This window comes from Nilaparvata lugens, chromosome 12 (assembly GCF_014356525.2).
Source record: "Nilaparvata lugens isolate BPH chromosome 12, ASM1435652v1, whole genome shotgun sequence".
NCBI classification, from domain to species: Eukaryota; Metazoa; Arthropoda; class Insecta; order Hemiptera; family Delphacidae; genus Nilaparvata; species Nilaparvata lugens.
This window is the reverse complement of record NC_052515.1, coordinates 6,392,985-6,413,472: the sequence shown is the minus strand read 5'-3', so window position 1 is coordinate 6,413,472 and position 20,488 is coordinate 6,392,985. Positions and strand designations below refer to the sequence as shown.

Genomic DNA, 20,488 nt, shown 5'->3' with positions numbered 1-20,488 from the left:
AATGAACTCGATGACGTAGGGTACTCCACATACATCCTTTTATCATTTTCATAAATCTACTTCATCATGCATTCATATCTGCCAATACATACATTATTCTTTATATGCATTAACTCTTTAATACAATGTTTCATGAGAGTAATCAGAATATAATTTTAACTCAACATCTTCTCGAATTTTTCAACATCTTTGGCAGATGAATTTCATCTTCACAACTACTTAGACGAATGCATCTATTATTCTGCAATGATAAGAATATAGTATGTTCATTAATGTTTGAGAATGAAAAAAACGGATAAGACCTGACTATTCAATTTGCAAATTTGAGTATGGGAAGATGGAAGTAGAATGAATAAAATACGTAATCGAATAGAAGTGAAAAGAATAGGTGAAAACAGAAACGTCAATAGAGAAGAAGCCGATAAAGAGGGGAACACTGCCAGCTGTAGCATGTAGCCTGGTAGTAATCTATTTGAAGACATGGCAAGACAGAGACAGAGATCTCCTGGCATCTTGTTAGGAGCCAACTGGTGTAGTTCCGAACTCCTCCCCCACCATTCTAAGAGGCTCTCCCTCTTTTTGAAGATCCCCCCGTCCTGTAGAGTCCCTAGGGGGGCCACGTACCCCCAACAACCCCAAAGGACCCCCTCATCCAGCAGGGGACATGTCAGATCCTCCTTTCTGCAACTGACAACAGACTTGTCTTACATTTGGCACAGACATTCTGTTTCTGCCACTCACTGCTATGCTAATATTACTTGTCCTATGTTGGAGTTCACTTCAAACTGCCAGGGCTCCCAATGGATAACATCACAGCTTCCCGTTCAACTCATGCTGACAGCTCTGAATACATGTCACTTAGTGAGCTTTCATATCATTATGTCAGTATTCCTCATAAATAGCTTCAATGCTTCTCGTTGAACCAATGCTGCAGGTTTGAAGTGAAGTCTGGTACCAGTTGTTGGCGGCGTAATGGGGTCTTAGTTGATTTACTTGGAGAGGCGATGCTCTTAATTAATCAGACATTTTTGGGATTGGAATGAGGGTGGATAACATTCAAACAAAATTAAATTTTTAGAGATTTTTACACCATAATATATGTGTTGGCATGGCTATTTCTAAATTCAAATTCATTTTTGTTTTTCTCTCGTTTTTTTGCGAGTCCACAAAGTGGACATAGCCATAGCCATTATTATGTTAGCGTAATCCATTATAACTATTATGTTTTGAAGAATTTCGATTGTAATTTCATCTTTTATAGGTATTAGAATTGAAAAACATAAGTGAAATATTATACTTCATTATTTATTTCCCAATAAAGTATTTCAATAGGGCTACTTGATTTGTTAATGATAGAAGATAATTTCTTAGTACATTTTTTATCTAAAAACTTTATATATGAAACACAACAACTATTTTTGGCATTTCGAAGCCATTTTCAAGTTTTTCCTAGAATCTATACTTATAAATTCTTATCTCACTGACTCACTGACTCACTGATCACGATTTCTGGAAAACTACTGTTCATTTTTTCTCGATAAAGCTGAGAAAACGCTAAAACACGCTGGAAAAACACGGATTTTGGGCGTATCTTTGGAAATTTTTCTAAATCCGTTCTTAGTGCGCCTCCAAAGGGCCAACTGAACATACCAACAAAATTTTAACGTTTTTGGTCTTGTAGATTTTTAGTTCTGGGAGTGAGTGAGTGAGTCAGTCAGTGAGTGAGTGCCATTTCGCTTTCATATAATTATATCAGTTCTAGTTCGGAGTTCGATGAGTGAGCATCGTCTATCAGAGCGCCTGATAAGTAGCTATTTTGTTCCTTATCTGTCACTCGGCTTATTTTGTCCGTGTTTAAACTCAATAGTATTTCATAGTGTTTGACCTATAAATTAAACTTATTTCGCATCGAAAATGGTTAATAAGTGCAAAAAGTGTTTAAACGACGTAGCTCTAAAGCAAGATAATTTCAAGTGTAAAGATTGTGATGGGTTATTCCACGCCGGGTGCATAAATGTGGACTCTTCAAAATCCGTCGCAACACGTAACAACTGGAGGTGTGATAAGTGCAGCGCTGCTACATGTGCTGGTCGCGAGGGTGAGTTATCACGTGAGGACAGTACTGTTCTCCAAGCAATAGCTGCTCTTCGAAAAGAAAATAATGAACGATGGGACATTATTAAAGCCACACTCGACGATTTTAAAATTGTTAAGCAAGACGTGAATACTCTAAAAGAAACGTCGAATCGTAACTCAGCAGCAGTGCTCGAGCTAACTCAAAAAGACGAGCATCTAAGAGGTCAAATTGCGGTATTAAAAAGGGAAGTGGCGGATTTGCAACAACAAACGCGCAAGAACAATATTGTAATAACGGGCATACCGGTTACAACGCAGGAAAATGTGTATGCGATAATGGAAAAACTGGCAAGTGTTTTGGGTGTAGAGTATAATGGATTTGACATATCGATTGCACACAGACTTCGCCAAGGTTCAGCTGTACCCGGGAAAAACCGTGTTCCACCGTCCATTGTGGTGAATTTCGTTTCGAGATCAATCAAGTCCATCTGGTTGACAGCTAGAAAGCACAAGAGAAGACTGTCAGCAAGTGAAATTAATCCCAATTTTCCGGATCATCCTGTTTATATGAACGATCACCTAGCTCCACACACAAGGGAGATTTTCAACGCAGCAAGAAATCTCGTTAAAACCCGTAAGCTGGTGTCTGTCTGGACCAATGATAGCAAAATATTGGTGAGGAGATCAACTATTGAGAAACCATTCAGGATATATGATTTGGACGATATACGTAAAATTGACGGCGGCTGAGCAGCGGACGCAGCCCCCTCCTTCGACGGCAACTCTTCAAACAAGTTCAGGATAAGGCAAGAAGACCTTTTGCAATTTCATACTATTTCAGCTCTTATTATAAATCATGATCATTTGATTTATTATTCATTCACATTCATGTTATATTCCATTTCATAATAATATTCATTAAGTAATATGATACGGTTTACTGATAATAATAATCGAATGAAAATATGGGATTCCTCATTGGTTTGGTCTTTTATGAAATCAATTTTGGTTTGATGTATTGAACTCAAGGAGAATATAGTATTATTTTATATGGGTAATATTTTAGGAGAATACAAAAGAAAATAATTTCCTGGTTCAGTAATGCAACAATAAATCAGCTTTTAAATCAAAAGATACTTGTATTATATGTTGTGTGGTTTCCGTAAAGTTAGCTCCATTTATAACATCACAAATGAAGCTTCAATCTAATTGAATCTTCATAATTATTACAGTATTAAGAATGATCAATGATGAATACAATATTTTCGTACCATAGGAATGAATGAATTGCCACAGTGATATTGATTACAGTATCAGCTGATTCAAAATAGCGTTAGAGATTATCGTGAATACTGATAATCTTGAAAGCAAAAATACTATCTTCCATTGGCAGTACCGTTACGCTCATAACGCCAAGTATTTTATCAGCTCTATTTACACTCAGATGGAAAAATTATTAGATCAATCAAGTATACTGAGCTTGATATTATACTATAATTATTATTTGTTTACTGAACTCGAACAAGCAATTCAATATTAATTGAGGGTCCAATATTATAGTAAAATGGCTGATCAATATAGCCAAAGTTTCATTTTTCTTTCCATTTTAATATCCTTTTAATTATGTTTGCAGTTTGCAATCTGGATCTTATTCTATTCTACATTTTATTTTATTTTTTTACACTTATAATAATTTTATTATTTGTTTTATGCTAGTTGGGTTTAATATTAGTTGAAATATTCTTTACTTTAATTATTATTATCGGTTTTCGTTAATATATTGATTTGATAAAAAATTATAGGCTCAATATTGTAATACAAATGGATGTCTAATCACTGAGTAATTCTCGTTTACTCTAATTTTTAAATGTTTCCTTTATACCCTTTCTAATTCAGATTGAAGTTTGTAATCTGAGCCTTGTTTTATTTTTTTTTTTCATTTATAATTTTTATTTCCGGGTTAACATGCTCACTTTGTACCCATTCTATATTATTTATTAGTTCAATTAGAAATAGTATTCGTATCATTTTTTAGTAATAAAGGTTCCAATATCGCATTTCAATTGGATGATGAGTCAAAGTCTTGAATTTCGTTGACTTTATTCAGTATTATTTCTGGCTATTCTGATTGCAGTTTGTGATCTGGACTTTTTTTCTATTTTATCTTTACAAATTTGTGATGCAAATCATGCTTATTTTGTATTAATTTCTATAATATTTTCAGTAGGATTATTAGAATAATGTTTCAGTAATTAAGAGTCCAATTAGCTAATTGCTTAGCAACTAAAATCTTAGTTTTCGTTGATTTTATGCTTTTTTATTTTTTCCTTTACTCTCTATTGCATTTTTTATTATGAAACGATTACTGTTTTACATTATATTTTAATTGGAGTTGAATATTAAAATTCATTTTAACAATACAATATCTACATAAAGCCGGGTGACAGAAGAATGATGTGCCTCTCATGTTCTTCACCGACGATGAATGCATTATAGAATCCAATTTAATTGACAGTTTAACATTCAATAGTACTCAAGCATTAGAAAGATATTTTGAAATAGGAAGCATGAAATATGAATTCCATACACTCCATATGAATATACGTAGCTATAATAGAAACTTTGATGAATTCACAGTATTTTTAAATAGTTTTAACAAACTTAGAATGAGTTGTATTGTTTTAACCGAAACCTGGTTGGATGATGATGATGATGTTGTGATGCAGCTCCCTGGATATAATTATTTTCGAACAACAAATAAATTAAATCAGAATGACGGTGTTGTGGTCTACATTGATGATTCGTTGGCCGTTACCTCCTGTGATCAGCTGTGCCTGGGGGGAGTCGCCAACTGCCTAGCCCTGACCTTTAATCTGAACGGCGTGCCTTGCCACCTGTTGTCCGCCTATCGTAGCCCTAACTCTTGTCTCGATTCGTTTGTTTTGGCGCTTCAGAGCTATTTTCTTAACATAAACGGTAAGGATCATTTACAATTATTCTGTGGTGATGTCAATATTAACATTCTGAATGTTCCTCCGAATTCCCCACAGGACTGTTACCTTGATATGATGCATGAGTTGGGATTTATAAGTTTAATCAACAGGGTAACACGTCCCGCGGGAAACTCCTGTTTAGACCATTTCTTCCTGAAAAATGACAAAAAACTTCAAATAAAATCTGCTATTATAGAATCATCAATTACCGATCACTATCCCATATTAGTTCAACTTAGCTCTGGCGGAGCGCCCAACGATCTTGGGCATAGTCACGGGAGAGATCCACCAACTTACAGGGTTACTGATTGGAATGCCGTTGGCGCTGCCTTGTTGTCAACTGATTGGGGCTGTGTAACTGATGTAAGGGATGATGTTGATTATTCAACTGATACTTTTATTAGCGTTGTCCAGTCAGCCATAGAAGGCAATACACGGATCAAATCAGTAACAGCTAAAAACAGGAAAATAAAACCTTGGATAACTCAGAGCCTTGTTAATTCTATTAGATTCCGAGACAAATTAAGCAAAAGGGTATTAAGGCAACCTTTCAATATTCAATTGCGTCAGCAATACCGCACTTATAGGAACATTTTACATTCAACAATCAGAAATGCAAAAACAAACTACTTTAAGGAAAAAATTAATAGTGCAGGAGGGAATCCTAAAAAGTTTTGGTCAGTGGTAAATGAGTTGGCATGCAGGCCGGGTGTGGCTGGGGGATTCCCCTTGGCACAGTTTCACGGGGATGGGGTGCCATCAGAGTCGGACATCAAGCGAATTAGTAATTCATTCAATAATTTCTTTTCAAATGTTGGAGCTCGTTTGGCGGGTGCAATTCCGGAGCGTGGTCCACTATTGGTGAGTGATGTAGATCATTCTACCGATGTGACTTTTGAGTTGCAACCTGTGACACGACTTGATATTTTTAAAATAGTCAAGAATATGCGGGGAGGCTCTGCTCCGGGTCAGGATGGCATCCATACTAAATTTATTAAAGAACACATAAATGCTGTGATCGAGCCTCTCTCCCACATTATTAATGAAAGTATCCGAACAGGCAAATTCCCAAATGCATTCAAAATTGCCAAGGTCATTCCCATTTTTAAATCCGGCTCTAAATCTTCAATCAATAATTTTCGGCCCATTTCCATGTTAAGTGTATTTTCCAAAATTCTTGAAAAAATTGTTAAAATTCAATTACAGTCTTATTTAGAATCAAATAATTTGTTAGTTTCCAATCAGTATGGCTTCAGATTAAACAAGAATACATCAAATGCTCTGTTCGATATCACCAGCGAAATAGTGCAAAAGGTGGGCGAAGGTAATAATGTACTTATTACCTTCCTTGATATTGCCAAGGCATTCGATGCTGTGTACCGACCAAAACTATTGCAGAAATTGGAATGCTGTGGGATCAGAGGTGTGACACTGCAATGGTTTCAAAGCTATCTACATGAACGGAAACAGACCACCTGTATTAATAATATTTCCAGTGATATGTATAATGTAGATTACGGTGTGATTCAGGGAAGCACACTAGGCCCTTTGCTTTTTCTGGTCTACATCAATAACCTCAGTAAAGTTCCCCTAGATAGCAAGATATTTCTCTTTGCAGACGACACTGCAGTTGTATCATTTGGGACTACCTGGGAGGATGCTTTCAGTAAGGCTACCAAGGATCTCTTTGGTGTCAGGAAGTGGCTCGATCAGAACAAACTTACTCTGAATGTTGACAAAACTAAGTATTTGCCTATTTATTTCAAATCAAACAGTAGCCCAGTTCAGGAGATCCTCAGGCTCCACTCATGTGATGACTATCAGTCCACTACGTGTGACTGTGGGGTATTGCAGCGAGTGGAGCAGTACAGGTACCTTGGCATTCTGATTGACCACAAATTAAGCTGGGCTCCACAAGCTATTTCACTGAAGCAGCGAGTGCGCAAAATGATATATGCCTTCAGACAGCTAAGAGAGGTCCTCCCTTTACATCAACTGCGGGTGGCATACTACGCATATATCCAGTCAGTTCTTATGTATGGTGTCATAGCTTGGGGTGGAGCCTCCTCGTTTGCCTTGGAGCCGGTGGCGGTGGCACAGCGAGCAGTCATCAAGACATGTCTCAGGCGAGACAATCGCTACCCATCTTATCTTGTTTACCAAGAGTTTCATCTGGATTTTTAAACTTTATATACAAAAGTTATTAGTTGCAATAATATACATAATACTATTCAGTAAAATTTTCAAAAAAAATTTCATTTCTCCAATAAATACCCAATAAAGGTCAAAAACTTATACCCTTTTTACAATCAATTTGATTTTTGAGTATTGTGAACATTGAAATGATTAAAGACATGCAAAGTTATTCAAATAATACATTTATTTGAAAAAATCATTAATCAGAGATGAAAAAAATGTTATCAATATAATCATACCCTCCTCTCTTCCCCTATTCATTGTTACTTTCATCTTGATTGGCCATTGCATGAGCGAGTCATAAAATGCTTTGTGCTCATCAGGGATGTATTTTAAAAGTTTCCTTACATCCTCCACTTTCTTGTAGTTGAGAGGAATCACTCCTGTGTACGCTTTCTCTTCAATTCGTGGAAGTGAGAGGATGACATTGTTTTTCTGAAGTTTGAAGCAGTTGTCAGTAAGTTGAAGCAGTTGTGTAGGTGTGTAGGTCCTAATGCCTCAATGAAACTGCTTGCTTGAATGTATCTTGCGTTCATATAAATCAGTATTTCTCACGACCCTTTTACGCTTAGGTAGAGAAACGTCATTTTCACTATCAGAACTCTCAGATAACATTTTGGAAAATGAAAATATTATTATAACGAAGCCAAAGAAGCATAGAGACCAACAATATTGAACAGATCACTGGACTGACTAAACTGAAAAGAAAATGTGAGTGTAGAAAGATGGCTAGGAAATAAATAAAGATTTCAAACTACAAATCTTTAGATGGCCGACGTAGACGACAACAGTAATCAGCTGACTGCAAACAGCCGTGTTGACTGTTAAAACGATACTAGTCCTGGACTGATACCCTTCTTCAAATCAACGTAGAATATGAATGGCTATAACTTCCGTTTGGTTCTATGGACTAATATCCTTTTTACACTAATCGAAAGGTCTATCTTAATGGAACAAAATGGCTACCATAACTCATTTTGACAAAAAATTGGACTAATACCCTTTTTACAATCACAGGTTCAATTCATTTTTTTTTCTCTCGTTTTTTTGTGAGTCCACAAAGTGGACATAGCCAAAGCCATTATTATGTTAGCGCAATCCATTATAATTATTATGTTTTGAAGAATTTCATCTTGTATAGGTATTAGAATTGAAAAACATGAGAAAAATATATATACTTTATTATTTATTTCCCAATAAAGTATTTCAATAGGGCTACTTGAATTGTAAATTGATAGAGAATAATTTCTTAGTACATTTTTCATCTAAAAACTTTTTTCATAAAACATAACTATTTTTGGCATTTCCAAGCCATCTTCAAGTTTTTAATAGGATCAAATATAGAAGTTCAATAAACCTCTCCCAGTAGAGATTTTGAACTGAAATATTCATAATATTTGAGTTGGTAATCAATATTTTATTGTCTGATATTCACTGTTTGTCACAGAATACAATCCTGTGGTTCGATAAAACATATCACTGTTTCAGATACGTTAAAAAATGTGCTGACCTGCAGATTCCTGCAACCGCTTGGCAACCTGTCATTTGCCATCTATCTGTTGCACGGTAGTTTTCAATTTGTGTTATCGGCTATGATGAGAACACCAGCCTACCTTGATTTCATGCCTAATGTAAGTATAAACAAGTTTCCAATCGTCCTGAAGATCCAATCTGGAATGAAATGATGAGCTTCTGCATAAAACTATTATGCATACACTATTTCTGAACTATTATGCTTCTGCATAAACTATTTATTTTTTATAAGAAAATACACATCGAGAGTAGAAACAAGTTTCCAATCGTCCTGAAGATCCAATCTGAAATGGAATGTTGAGCTTCTATTTCAAAATATTATGATAAAATATACCCTCTTCAGCTAAAGTTTCTGAATTCGAGTGTTCAATAAATTCCTTCCGTTTTTCACTCCTGAAAGTGCATTTTGATTGATTCCATTTATAGTCAATAATTCAGTCGAATAGTCAATACAACGTCGAAATGACCAAGATTGGAATATCATGAAGGTTGTAGACTGTATGGAAAGTCTCCTCGATTATCCATGTTTTCGACGCATTTTTTTTAGTTTGGATCTCACCCAAATCAAGAGTTCAATGTTGAATGAATGTAACTTTAAATAGGAATCTACAATCTCCAATGAACTTGGTTAGCCTCAAGTTTCAAGTGGGTGCCAAAACACAGAGTAGTTGGGTGAGTAATAACATAGCGTAATGTGCTATTGTTTTTCTATGATTATAATTATTATTGTAGATTGGAGATATCTAGTGTGTTCCAGTTACAAACTGACATAAGGAAAAAATATTGAAACAAATTGATGATTTTCTGGAAACTTCCTTACTTAGCTATTCTATTTATATAGATTTGATTCAATTGAAGTACTCTGATAATGTGCTTTAAGAGATACCGTAATAAATTATGCATTCTTATTCTATAGACAAACACGCATTTGAAAAGATTATAATCAGTTATATGATGTTTTCAATTATTATCCTCTTATAATTAATTCCTTTGTTATTGTTTCAGCTTTCAAATTACAAACACATCCAATACTTTAAGTCATTTATTGAACATTTTCTGTGACTTTCTGTGTAAATTTCCTACAGACTGACGTTGTTTGAAGCGTTCGAAGAGCTGTCGCCTACCTCGTGGATTAAATTAGCTTGGATATGTTGTTGACGCTGTAATAAGCTTAAACTCATGCACTGCTGCACTAACTTCTCAAAACACATTGTTCTAACCAACATATGTTCAGATTCCGCAGGCTTAGCCTACCTGATTCTCTTTCGCTCCCACACTATTCTATTCTGTTTCGCACTTTGCTTTACCATTGACTCAATGCTTTACCATTCAGATATGCATACAATTTCGTATTCTCCTTCTTTCAGTTCAGCTTGTATTTTTCCTCAACATTCTTCATTATTTTACTCCTCTATCACGTTCTTCTCTTCCTTTCCTGTCGACTTCTTATTCTTCGTTCTCCTCGTTTTCCTGCTTCTCCTAACTTTCCCTCCTTATCCTTCTCCTCCATCCTCTCGTTCTCTTTCTTCTCATTCTTCTTCTCCTCCTCCTTCTTTTCCTCCTTCTTGTTCTCCTCTTTCTCCACCTTCTTCTCCTCCTTCTTCTCAACCTTACCCATTTTTCACCTCTTACCCCTTCTCCTCCTCACCCTATTTTCCCTTCTTCTCATCATTCTGGTCCTTTTTCCTCCTTCTCTCTCTTCTCGTCCTTTCCGACTTCTTTTTCCTTGTTTTCCTCAATTCCCTCCTTCTTCTCGTTCTCCACGTTCTCCTTCTTCTTCTCTTTCTCCTCCTCCTTCTCCTTCTTCTCTTTCTTTCCATCTTTCCACACCTTCTTCCTTACCTTCTCCTTCTCCACCTCATTCTTCTCCCGCACTTCCTTATCCTTTCTTCATTTCTCTCCTTTTTCTTCTCATCCTTCTTCCCCTTCTCGTTCTCCTCTCCTTTCTCCTCCTTCTCCTCCTCTTCCCCTCTTATTCCTTCCCTAACTTCTCCACTTCTCTTTACCACCCGTCTCATTTTTTGTATTTTATTTTCCACTAGTCCTTCAACATCTACATTCCCATTCAATTTCACTTCCAAGATTTCACCTGATTCGTCCCTTTTCTCACTCTTCTCTTTACATCCTTTTCTCTCTCAAATCACCGATCTCCTACTTCTCAATCACCCATTCCTCCTCACAGCCTTTATTTCCTCCATCCTAATCACTTTTGGGAGATTAGAGACCTCCAGTATTATAAGATTAGTACTTTGTTGTTCATAGGCTTAATTTTCTTCAAAATATTGAAGGATCTCAGGTGTTTGTTCCACTTTTTTGATGCAGATGGTGATGATGTTGGGAGTGGTGGTTCTCACTGCAGCTAGCGGCCTTCTGTTTTCAGTATTATTCGAACTGCCCTTCATGAATCTCGAATATGTGCTAACTCGGCGTGGTGAGATTTTAAAATGATTCAACTTATGAAAGAGTTCAAAAATATACCATTCGAGTACTACCATTGCTCATATGATATGATGTATCTCTGTATGATGTGTCTGGTCTTCAATGACTCATTTCACAAACAAAAATTCGCATAACATTGAGTAACATTCATATTGCGGAAGAGTTGCAAATTCAATACGATATAATTTCATCCTTATTCATGATTGTCTTCATTGCACCAATCAGGGGTTTAATCCACTATTTCAATCTAGCCTTCCAATAGTCACGCCCTACTCAATCACACGAGCAGTCGCGTGTTGTAATTTTTACAACATCCAATTTTCCAAGTGTTATGTACACTGTTCACTGTCAAAACATATTAATCAGTTGTATAATTACTATACCAATCTCATTGAATTATTCCACGCCTATAAACATTTGGATGATTACCATTTCATAGCCCAATAAGGTACACCAAGCAATGCCATCAATTCTGTGTTATTGATTCGTTTACAGTCCCCGTATACAGTCTTTCCCTATCATACTTATACACTGTCGCAACTGAATGGCACCTAAAGACTGAACCATTGCTAGGTTGATACTGCAACTCAGTGAAGTGATGGGGAGAAAGTTCTGGAATGCATAGCAGACTCATTCACTGACAACACCCCATTCTAATTCTTACAACAGCGCGACTGCCGGAAGGCTAGTTGATCATATCTACTTAGATCTTACAAAATCCTTTTGCATGAAAATCTTTATTTATTTATTTATTTATACAAATACAATTTAGGTGAAAACATCAGGCATTCGCACAAAACTGATCTAAACCTCAATTATTTGGAATACACAATCTAGAGGTTATGTAAAAATGTTAACTTAATTCGCACACTATTTCTTTGAGTCAAAAAAATAAAGAATCTCTTTACTCCAATTCATTCATATTATTTTGTGGATTCGATTTAACAATTTTATTGACTTATTTTTCTTGGTTCACAGGTCAAACAAAAGCTAAGAACATTCCCGAGAAAAATGGAAATGATGTCTTGCCTAAGAAAACCCTTTCTAACACAAATATAACAAGGTTTTAAAGATGAATCATCACAGCGAGAAAAAAGTCGAATTTCCTCTTACAATCTAAGCTATGAATTATTGTTATTATAACCTCATAAATTATTGTATTTATTCATTGATTACAACACTGACCACCAAAAACATTGACTCAATTATTTAAACATAATTCAATCCCTTGATTATTTCTTGATAGAATAATCGAATGCCTTGATTAGAAATAGATTTTGAATCGAAATTTCTTGATTAGAATTAGATATTGATGAGAAATTTCTTGATTAGAAATAGGCCTTGAATGAAACAGCCTATCGATGTACGGTTTTATACCTGAATAAAGAATTCCACTAATCATATAAATACAAATGTATATGGATATGTGTTGACAGAATTCAGTTTACATCGATGGGCTTCTGCTGACAGAATCTATAATTCAGTTTAGATCGATGCGTTGCTGGTAATTTAATGTTGTTGATTGTCGTATATATTATTTTATGATGAAATATCGTTAACTTTGGAACCCTTTTTTCAAATGAATCATTCTATTTTCCCATTGTACACAGTACATATAAACAAGAACTACAAATAAACGCAACAGAAATTGTTGTAATAAATAAACAAGAGCTACAAATAAACAAGAGTAATAAATAAACAAGAGCTACAAATAAACGCAACAGAAATTGACTGACAGAAAAAAACTTCAGAGTAAAAAGCCGGTCCATTAACAGTAATCATCCTTAGAGTTGAGGCCAAAAACATAATAAATTCCACAATCTAGAAGCTAATTGAACTTGAATGCTGGGACAATGGATTTCAAACTGTTAAAAGGTTAATTGCACGCAATTAGGAGCTTCTCCTCACACAGCACTAAACTAAACACTTGAATAAATTTCAATTATCATCATAGCTCTCTGGAGTTGGAACTTGGACAAGTTGGAACGATAATGTACGCTTTGGAGTTGTTTTGAGAAGGAAGATTATTTTCTTCAGGAGAGAGGGAGAATAAAAGCGTGATGATTATTAAGAAGACGGAGAGAAGCTGGAGAAGTAGAGTATGAGGGATAATGAGGGAGTAGGAGAGAAGGAAGTAAATAAATGAAGGGATAGAACGATAAGGAGGAGGGAACAGAGAAGGAGAGAGACAAGAAAGAAAACATCAGGAGGTTGAGAAGAGAGAGAGGTAGACTTCAAAAAGCAGTAAGAGAGAAATCAGAGAGTGGGGATGAGTAAATAATTCCTATAGTGAGGTCCACTTACTTTTGGTTTTGCTATCCTTGTCTATCTTTCGACAAAGCCGGTGGTACTATCCTTTTCTAGGTCCACAACGGTGCAAATTATGTTTTTGACAGTGTAGAAATATAATTAATTAATGCAGAGAATCGGCATCGCTATTCTTCTATCTTTATTCACTGTCATTATAACGTGGACCTCACTATAGTTTATATATATTTTAGACACAGAATTGGACAAAACTTATGTAGTGATGAACAGAACTTATTTTGGAAAATTTCTATCCAAATTTGGAAAAGAACAGTTTTGGGCTTCAAGCCTGTTGTTCCTTTCCCAATTATTCATAGTTGAGAATGATATTGTATCTATCAATGTGTAAATAAATGAATAAATGCGAGTCAAAAAAAAAATAGAAAAGATTACAAAACTAACCACAACAGGGATGGAGATAAGAGAGCAAATACAAATACGGATTGCTACAGAAAGCTAGTTGAATAGGCCAAAATCCAATCATACCATGAGCACGAAGATATCACTCTATTTATTCAACATTAGTGGCCACGTTACGTTCGCGTGAGAAAGGTGTATTTGTATAGAAGTTTGCAAACAGAGCATTCGTAAAAAGGATACTGGAAAAAGAGTAAGAAAGAAAGAGGTGAGAGAGAAAATGGAGGAGAATGTGTGTAAGTGGAACAATTTGTGAAGAGGGAGAGAGCGTGAAATGACTAGTGCGGAAAGAAGAAGAAGGAGGAGACAGACAAGTAGATAAGGGAGGGGAGAAAAATAAGAAGAGGTAAAGGGGGAAAAGATCATACTCAAGACGTGTGAAGATTTGCCTGTCAAAAGTCGAAAAATTGGTACACAAGTTAGCTGAGTTTGGCCGGAAGAAGGTGACAGAAGAGGAAAAGGAGAAGAGATAAGGAGGAGAGGAAGGAGCTAATGGTGGAGAAAAGAGATGAAGAGGACGAGGAGGAGGAGGAGGAAGAGGATGAAAAGTCATCTTAAGGAAAAAGACCCTTCCAGTTGTCACCTCCTTGAGACATGACCGGGGATGGGAAAATCATCCCTTTTCCCAACAGGGGATTTTCCGACCATGGTCAATTTTCACACTCGATGTGACGTCACTGATCTCTTCCCCCTCTCTCACTCACTCTCCTCCGTACAGGCATTCTCTCTGTCCCTTTTTCTCTCTCAGCAACCATCACACCTCAAAAATGTCCCGAATTCAATCCTCCCACCAGTAACCGGGGTGACTGGAAATTCGTATTTTTCCATTTTTCTGTATGACATTGGTTACAGAAAATCATATTCCGGTCTGCAGATGTCTCCTAGGGGATGTTAGCTGAGGATTCAGTGTAATACGTATCCGAATCAATTATTTATTCTCAAGAACTGGTACAATTTAAGGAGGATACATTTCAAATTATTTAAATATAATGAATAATTAATTCATATTGATGGAAGTGGAAAATATGCCAATCAAGGGAACAAGTGTTAGAAAGGAAATTAATACACTCCAATATGAAAGACAAGCTGAGTACTGGAGAAAAGTCATGGCAAGTCATGTACGGGAATTATTCACTTTAGTGGGTCTCGATGATTGTTTACAGGATGAGTAACTTATTGTGTCAGTTAGAAGTGAAACGTGTGTCAAAGTATGTAGGTATAAGGTTTATATTGTGATAATGTATGTTGGAAGTTACAGTTTCAATGTTCCCGTTCTTTAATTGTGATAGTTCTTTAACTATGAATTAAACTGTTCCAGTTTGATTGTGATGATGGATGTTGGAAGTTACAGTTTCAATGTTCCCGTTCTTTAATTGTGATAGTTCTTTAATTATGAATTGAACTGTTCCAGTTTGATTGTGATGATGGATGTTAGAAGTTACAGTTTCAATGTTCCCGTTCTTTAATTGTGCTAGTTCTTCAATTATGAATTAAACTGTTCCAGTTTGATTGTGATGATGGATGTTGGAAGTTACAGTTTCAATGTTCCCGTTCTTCAATATTGTGATAGTTCTTTAATTATGAATTAAACTGTTCCAGTTTGATTGTGATGATGGATGTTGGAAGTTACAGTTTCAATGTTCCAGTTCTTTTCGTTAATTGTTTTGACTCTCCTATGGAATTATATCAATGCTCTGTCTATAATAATTATAGGCAGAGCATGGATATAATCAAAATTTTACAAACACCTATTAGAATTATTCTAATAGATGTTTGTAAAATTTTGATTCAAGATCATCGAAATGTTCCAATTACACAAAAAGTTATAATTGCCCTTCAATTGAAAATTATTTATACTTGTTACACTGAATCAGTATACTTCTTTATAAGTAATAAAAAGTCTTCTCGAATACCACCTCACCAATATTTTAATAATTTTATAATTTAAGAATGCCAATATTCACAGAATTATAATAATTAACTAATCATTGATTATTCATTAATAATTATAAATTATTATTATTATTGTCTTGTGATTATGACATTCATCACACATCAATAAATTTGAATTATTTTGTAGAATAAGTCATGACAGAGACCGTGAAATATCCTATATTATTATTTCTATTATTATTACAGCACCAATCATAAGAGATTAACTGAGCTGAATTCATTCATATCGATATCAGTAAACGTATACAGTACAGAGAAAATATTAAAATTTCGATGATTTCTTATGAGACTAGTCATACTAGATTGGCTGGGTTCAGTAGAAATAGACCTATTAGAACTGATTGGAATAGTATTCTCTCTGTAAACCTAGCGCCGCAGTGCAGGATGGTTTCTCACAGCTTGGCGTTGTTGTCATTTGAGATGGGTGTCTGGCTTGGAAGTGTTTAGGCCGCATTGCAGGATGACTGTTAACGGTTGCCGGAAGATCAACAGCTGGGTTTTTTTCGTTATTTTTCGTGATAGAGAAATTCTGATTTCAGATTCGTTCTCAGCGACCCCAAGTTTAGCCTAAAGGCTCAGAATGTCAACAATGTTTTTTAATAATTATTGAAAATCATCATGAGAATTCATTAATATGGTAGTACACCAAGTTTCTGGAAACTTTTTACTGGTAACTGGAGTTTATAGGCAACACAAAAATAAAAATAATCGTGAGAAAGAAAACTGCTGATGATGCGAATAAGACTGTCACTCCATTGTTCTGTCTCGGCTGCTTGGCTGAGCCTGGCTGGAGGTATCAAATAACCGACTGGATTGATCTTTCGTCTGTCCGCTAGGCGGAACTACACCGACCATTGCTGGGTGGAAGATGTTACTGCGGCCGCTTGCATTCCCACCAACGCTGCTATTATTTGCTGTCTCAGCGCCTAGTCCGAGTCAGACAAGCATCCAGCCTGCACTGCGGAGCTAGGTCAACGGACACTGATATGTGAGAAACCAGTTCCATTCTGTGATACTATTTTTTTATATTATACAGTACCATACAGTTGATATGACTATAGTTCGATAGATATTACTTTTAGAAGGGCTCTCACTGGGAGACAAAAGAGGTCCGATACTCTTCCCTTCAAAAAATCACTCCTACCACCTAACAGCACTCTCCCTACTTTTGTGTCAACATCCAATTGTACGCAGTATATGATCACTCCTCTCCACTACTCTGTCTATGCTACAAACTGTGGAAGGAGAAACTGGTTTCCTCCCATCATGTTGAGGCTGTGCAAAGGCTAAAAATAAACTTTCTACTCGTGATATATAAAATAAACTTATTACTCGTGATATTTTTCAAAGTTTTTTGATTTGTATATCATCAAGCTATCAAAATGGAAAAGTTTTCTCAGGAAAACATCTTTTTCTTCGATCATTACTTTTTTAAATATGAGCGCCTAAAGTTTGAATTTTTGGGACAGAACGTTTCAAATTCGGTAAGATATAAATCCATGAGATTCAGAGGATGGATTCTTCATGGTATTGTTAATCTGGTAAAACAAAATTTTGTTGAAAATATCAATTTTTGAAAAAGTTATTCAATTTACCAAACATAACTCAACTAAAACTTATTTTTGTTTTTTTTTTTTAGTAAATTGAACAACCATCTTAAAAATTTATCCTCCAAATCTCATGAATTTTTCTCTTACCAATTTTGAAATGTTCTGTCCCAAAAATTCAAACTTTGAGCGCTCATATCTCAAAAAGTAATTATCAGAAAAAAAGTTTTACTGAGAAAACTTTTTTATTTTAATAGCACGATGTAATGCAAATCAAAAAACTCATCACGAGTGATAAGTTTATTTTTAGCCTTTGCACAGCCTTAAAAGTAATATCTCTTGGACTATAGTGGCTGTGAGCTTGATTAATTTATTAACTATAACAATTCTAAAACTCCGGAACTACATCCATTTAATTATTGTATTCTATTTGAGAAAAATAATCTGAATGAACAAGAACATCGTGTTTGGATAATTTACTAGGAATATTCACATACCAATATCACACAAAACACAATCAAAATGAACGGACAATTATTGACACATTTTTGACCACGATTCCCAGTGCTAATCACTTTTTCCATCCACTGAGTATAATAAGCCACATCCTCGTAAATGGCTGTTCCATTGGGCCAGCCACATAAATTGCTCATCACCTGTCTCCTATGCACAATTTGTGACAGCACCCCATACAGAGCCCCATTGCAAATGAGGGGTCCCCCCGAGTCACCCATACAGGGCCCATGACCGTTGGCTCCCACCCTCAGAAGGATGCGTCCTGGGATCACGAAGGAGAGGTCCGAATTCCTGACGCAGAGTTGGTTCAGGGCATCAGGTTTCCAACTTCTCGAAGATTCGTCCTGACCAGTGCTGAATCCGAATCCTGTTAAAAATCTTTATTTTATTCATTTATTCAATGACATAATCATTAAATGATTGGAAACTCATTTCATTGTATGATTGAAGTTTAAAATTGATAGTGCTTATTTATTAATTCAATGATATAATCATAAAATGATTGGACGTGGAAAATACAGGCTTACATTTTCTATTATCTCATTCTCCAATTGTGGTTAAAAAAAATTGAAATGAATTCGTTCACGTTCTGTCAGCATTTTCAAACATAGATATTCTTGGTCCAAAAAAGTGAGTATAAATATTATGATATGGTATTAATAAGTATGAATGATAATGATAATGACAAGAAATATGAATTCCCAATTCATGAATATTATGTAGAATATTCAGTATTCTTAGTAAAGTATTTAATATTATGTAATCTTCTACCATTGAATTAGTCAAAAACGTTATCATTGTTGACATTCAACATTATAATAGAGCAATATTTCAAATCTACAGGTCCAAATTTTTGTGTGATTTTGTTTCTCCATGCAGCAAAATGCACAATATTATTCATGTAGATTGAAATACATGCTGGTATTTAACCACTGATTCATAACAATTAATCAATACTGATTAGTAAATTAATAATACACATAGTCAATTGATATTAAAATACAATGAGTGGATTAATACACTAACTAATTTAGAAATTTTGAGAAAAGAGAAGCTGTAGAATAGATATGTAGAACTATAGAATTTGTCCAACGTAAGATACTGTAGTTCTATGGGATGAGTCATTGGAATACAAGAAATTAAAATGTGTAATTCCATGTGCTAGTTATTACATACGATTTATCGAGTTTAATTTGTTCACTTTAATAATATCACTTTGAAAGTAACATAAATTCTATTAATCATCACAATTCAGAATGCAGACTATATAATATGTTAAGTATTCTGCAAACCTCACGTGCTGATCTATTTTTTCATTGATTGAGATCCAATATTTGTATAGCTGTGAATAGTCAGCCCCAATATCAAATTGAAGATGGCTGTGATATTTGCTATTATGAATGTTACGTAGGAAGATAATGAAGGTGATCCAAAATAAAATAAAGAAAATTGTTTTATACACGTACGGAATAGGGAATTCACGAATGAAGTTTCATCAAGTCTTTAGAACTACTAGACTGATTAATTTGAAATATTGCATAATTATAGATTCTTCATCCACCAAGGATGATTATAGACCTATTTCAAAATGTCCAAAACCTCAGTAGGTCAAGTTTCTTATTAGACACTTGCAGAGCACGCGTCACCTGCTGGTATGAGATCTATTATCAAATGATTATATATATTTTTAGATTATGAAGAAGATAATAATTATATTGAGAGTTGGGAAAATATAGATAATATAGTTTTTCATATATATTATTGAGAGATGGACTAATATCCTGTGTATTTCTTGTTAAATTTTGTTATAAGAATGAATTAATAAACTCTTTTCGCCGTAGGGCTGGTTGATATTTACTTCGTGATTTACATCCTTGAAAGTGTATGGTGATTTTGTTCTTCCATCTAGCACAGTAAATTGAAACATAACCCAATTAGCATTTAAATTTTAAAATTGAAGAGAAATGTGAAGATCTCTCCCATTAATAGGACAAGATCTCTCAATTTTCACCTGTTATATATGCGAGGCTCAATCTAAGAGTGCATGTTTCAAAAAACTGCGTGCAATTTGCGCGAGGATTTTTGCAAGCTGGCGGGGCAGAAGAGGACACTAAAAATCTTTTATTTCATGGTGATTCTGCGCCCACCTGAATTAATGATCTCAGGAGAGAAGAGTCAGGATAGAAAAAAGGACAGAAAAAAGGGACACGATGCCCCGGCAAGGCTGTAACTCACGCTTATCTGGTGCACATTACTTGGCAGTACCTACCTGAAGCCGTAATTACTGGCCTTATAAATAGTTTAAATTTCAGTCGAGTTGAGCAAGCTACTGCTTTAATCAACCGCTATCTCTCTTTTTTCATTTACCGCACTGCAAATCTAGTGAATTAGATGATGGTTTTTGCTAAATACATTATATTTTTTTCAAATATTGATATCATGAGTGAGTTTTCCCAATTGCAAACAATTGAGGAGCTTATCGATGTATTTCCAGCTCTGAGCTTCGCATAA

The 20,488-nt window shown here is 35.2% G+C and overlaps 1 protein-coding gene across 1 annotated transcript in view; it reads left to right on the top strand.

Annotated features, from left to right (window-relative positions):
- LOC111052966 (O-acyltransferase like protein-like) overlaps positions 1–12,431 on the top strand; it is a 33,725-nt gene extending 21,294 nt beyond the window's left edge. The window contains exons 12-14 of the mRNA XM_039438814.1: positions 8,754–8,896; positions 11,121–11,229; positions 12,216–12,431. Of these exons, the coding sequence (XP_039294748.1) occupies positions 8,754–8,896; positions 11,121–11,229; positions 12,216–12,307 (344 nt within the window). The 3' untranslated portion in view covers positions 12,308–12,431. The remainder of the gene's footprint in view (positions 1–8,753; positions 8,897–11,120; positions 11,230–12,215) is intronic.
- The last annotated feature ends 8,057 nt before the right edge of the window (positions 12,432–20,488 follow it).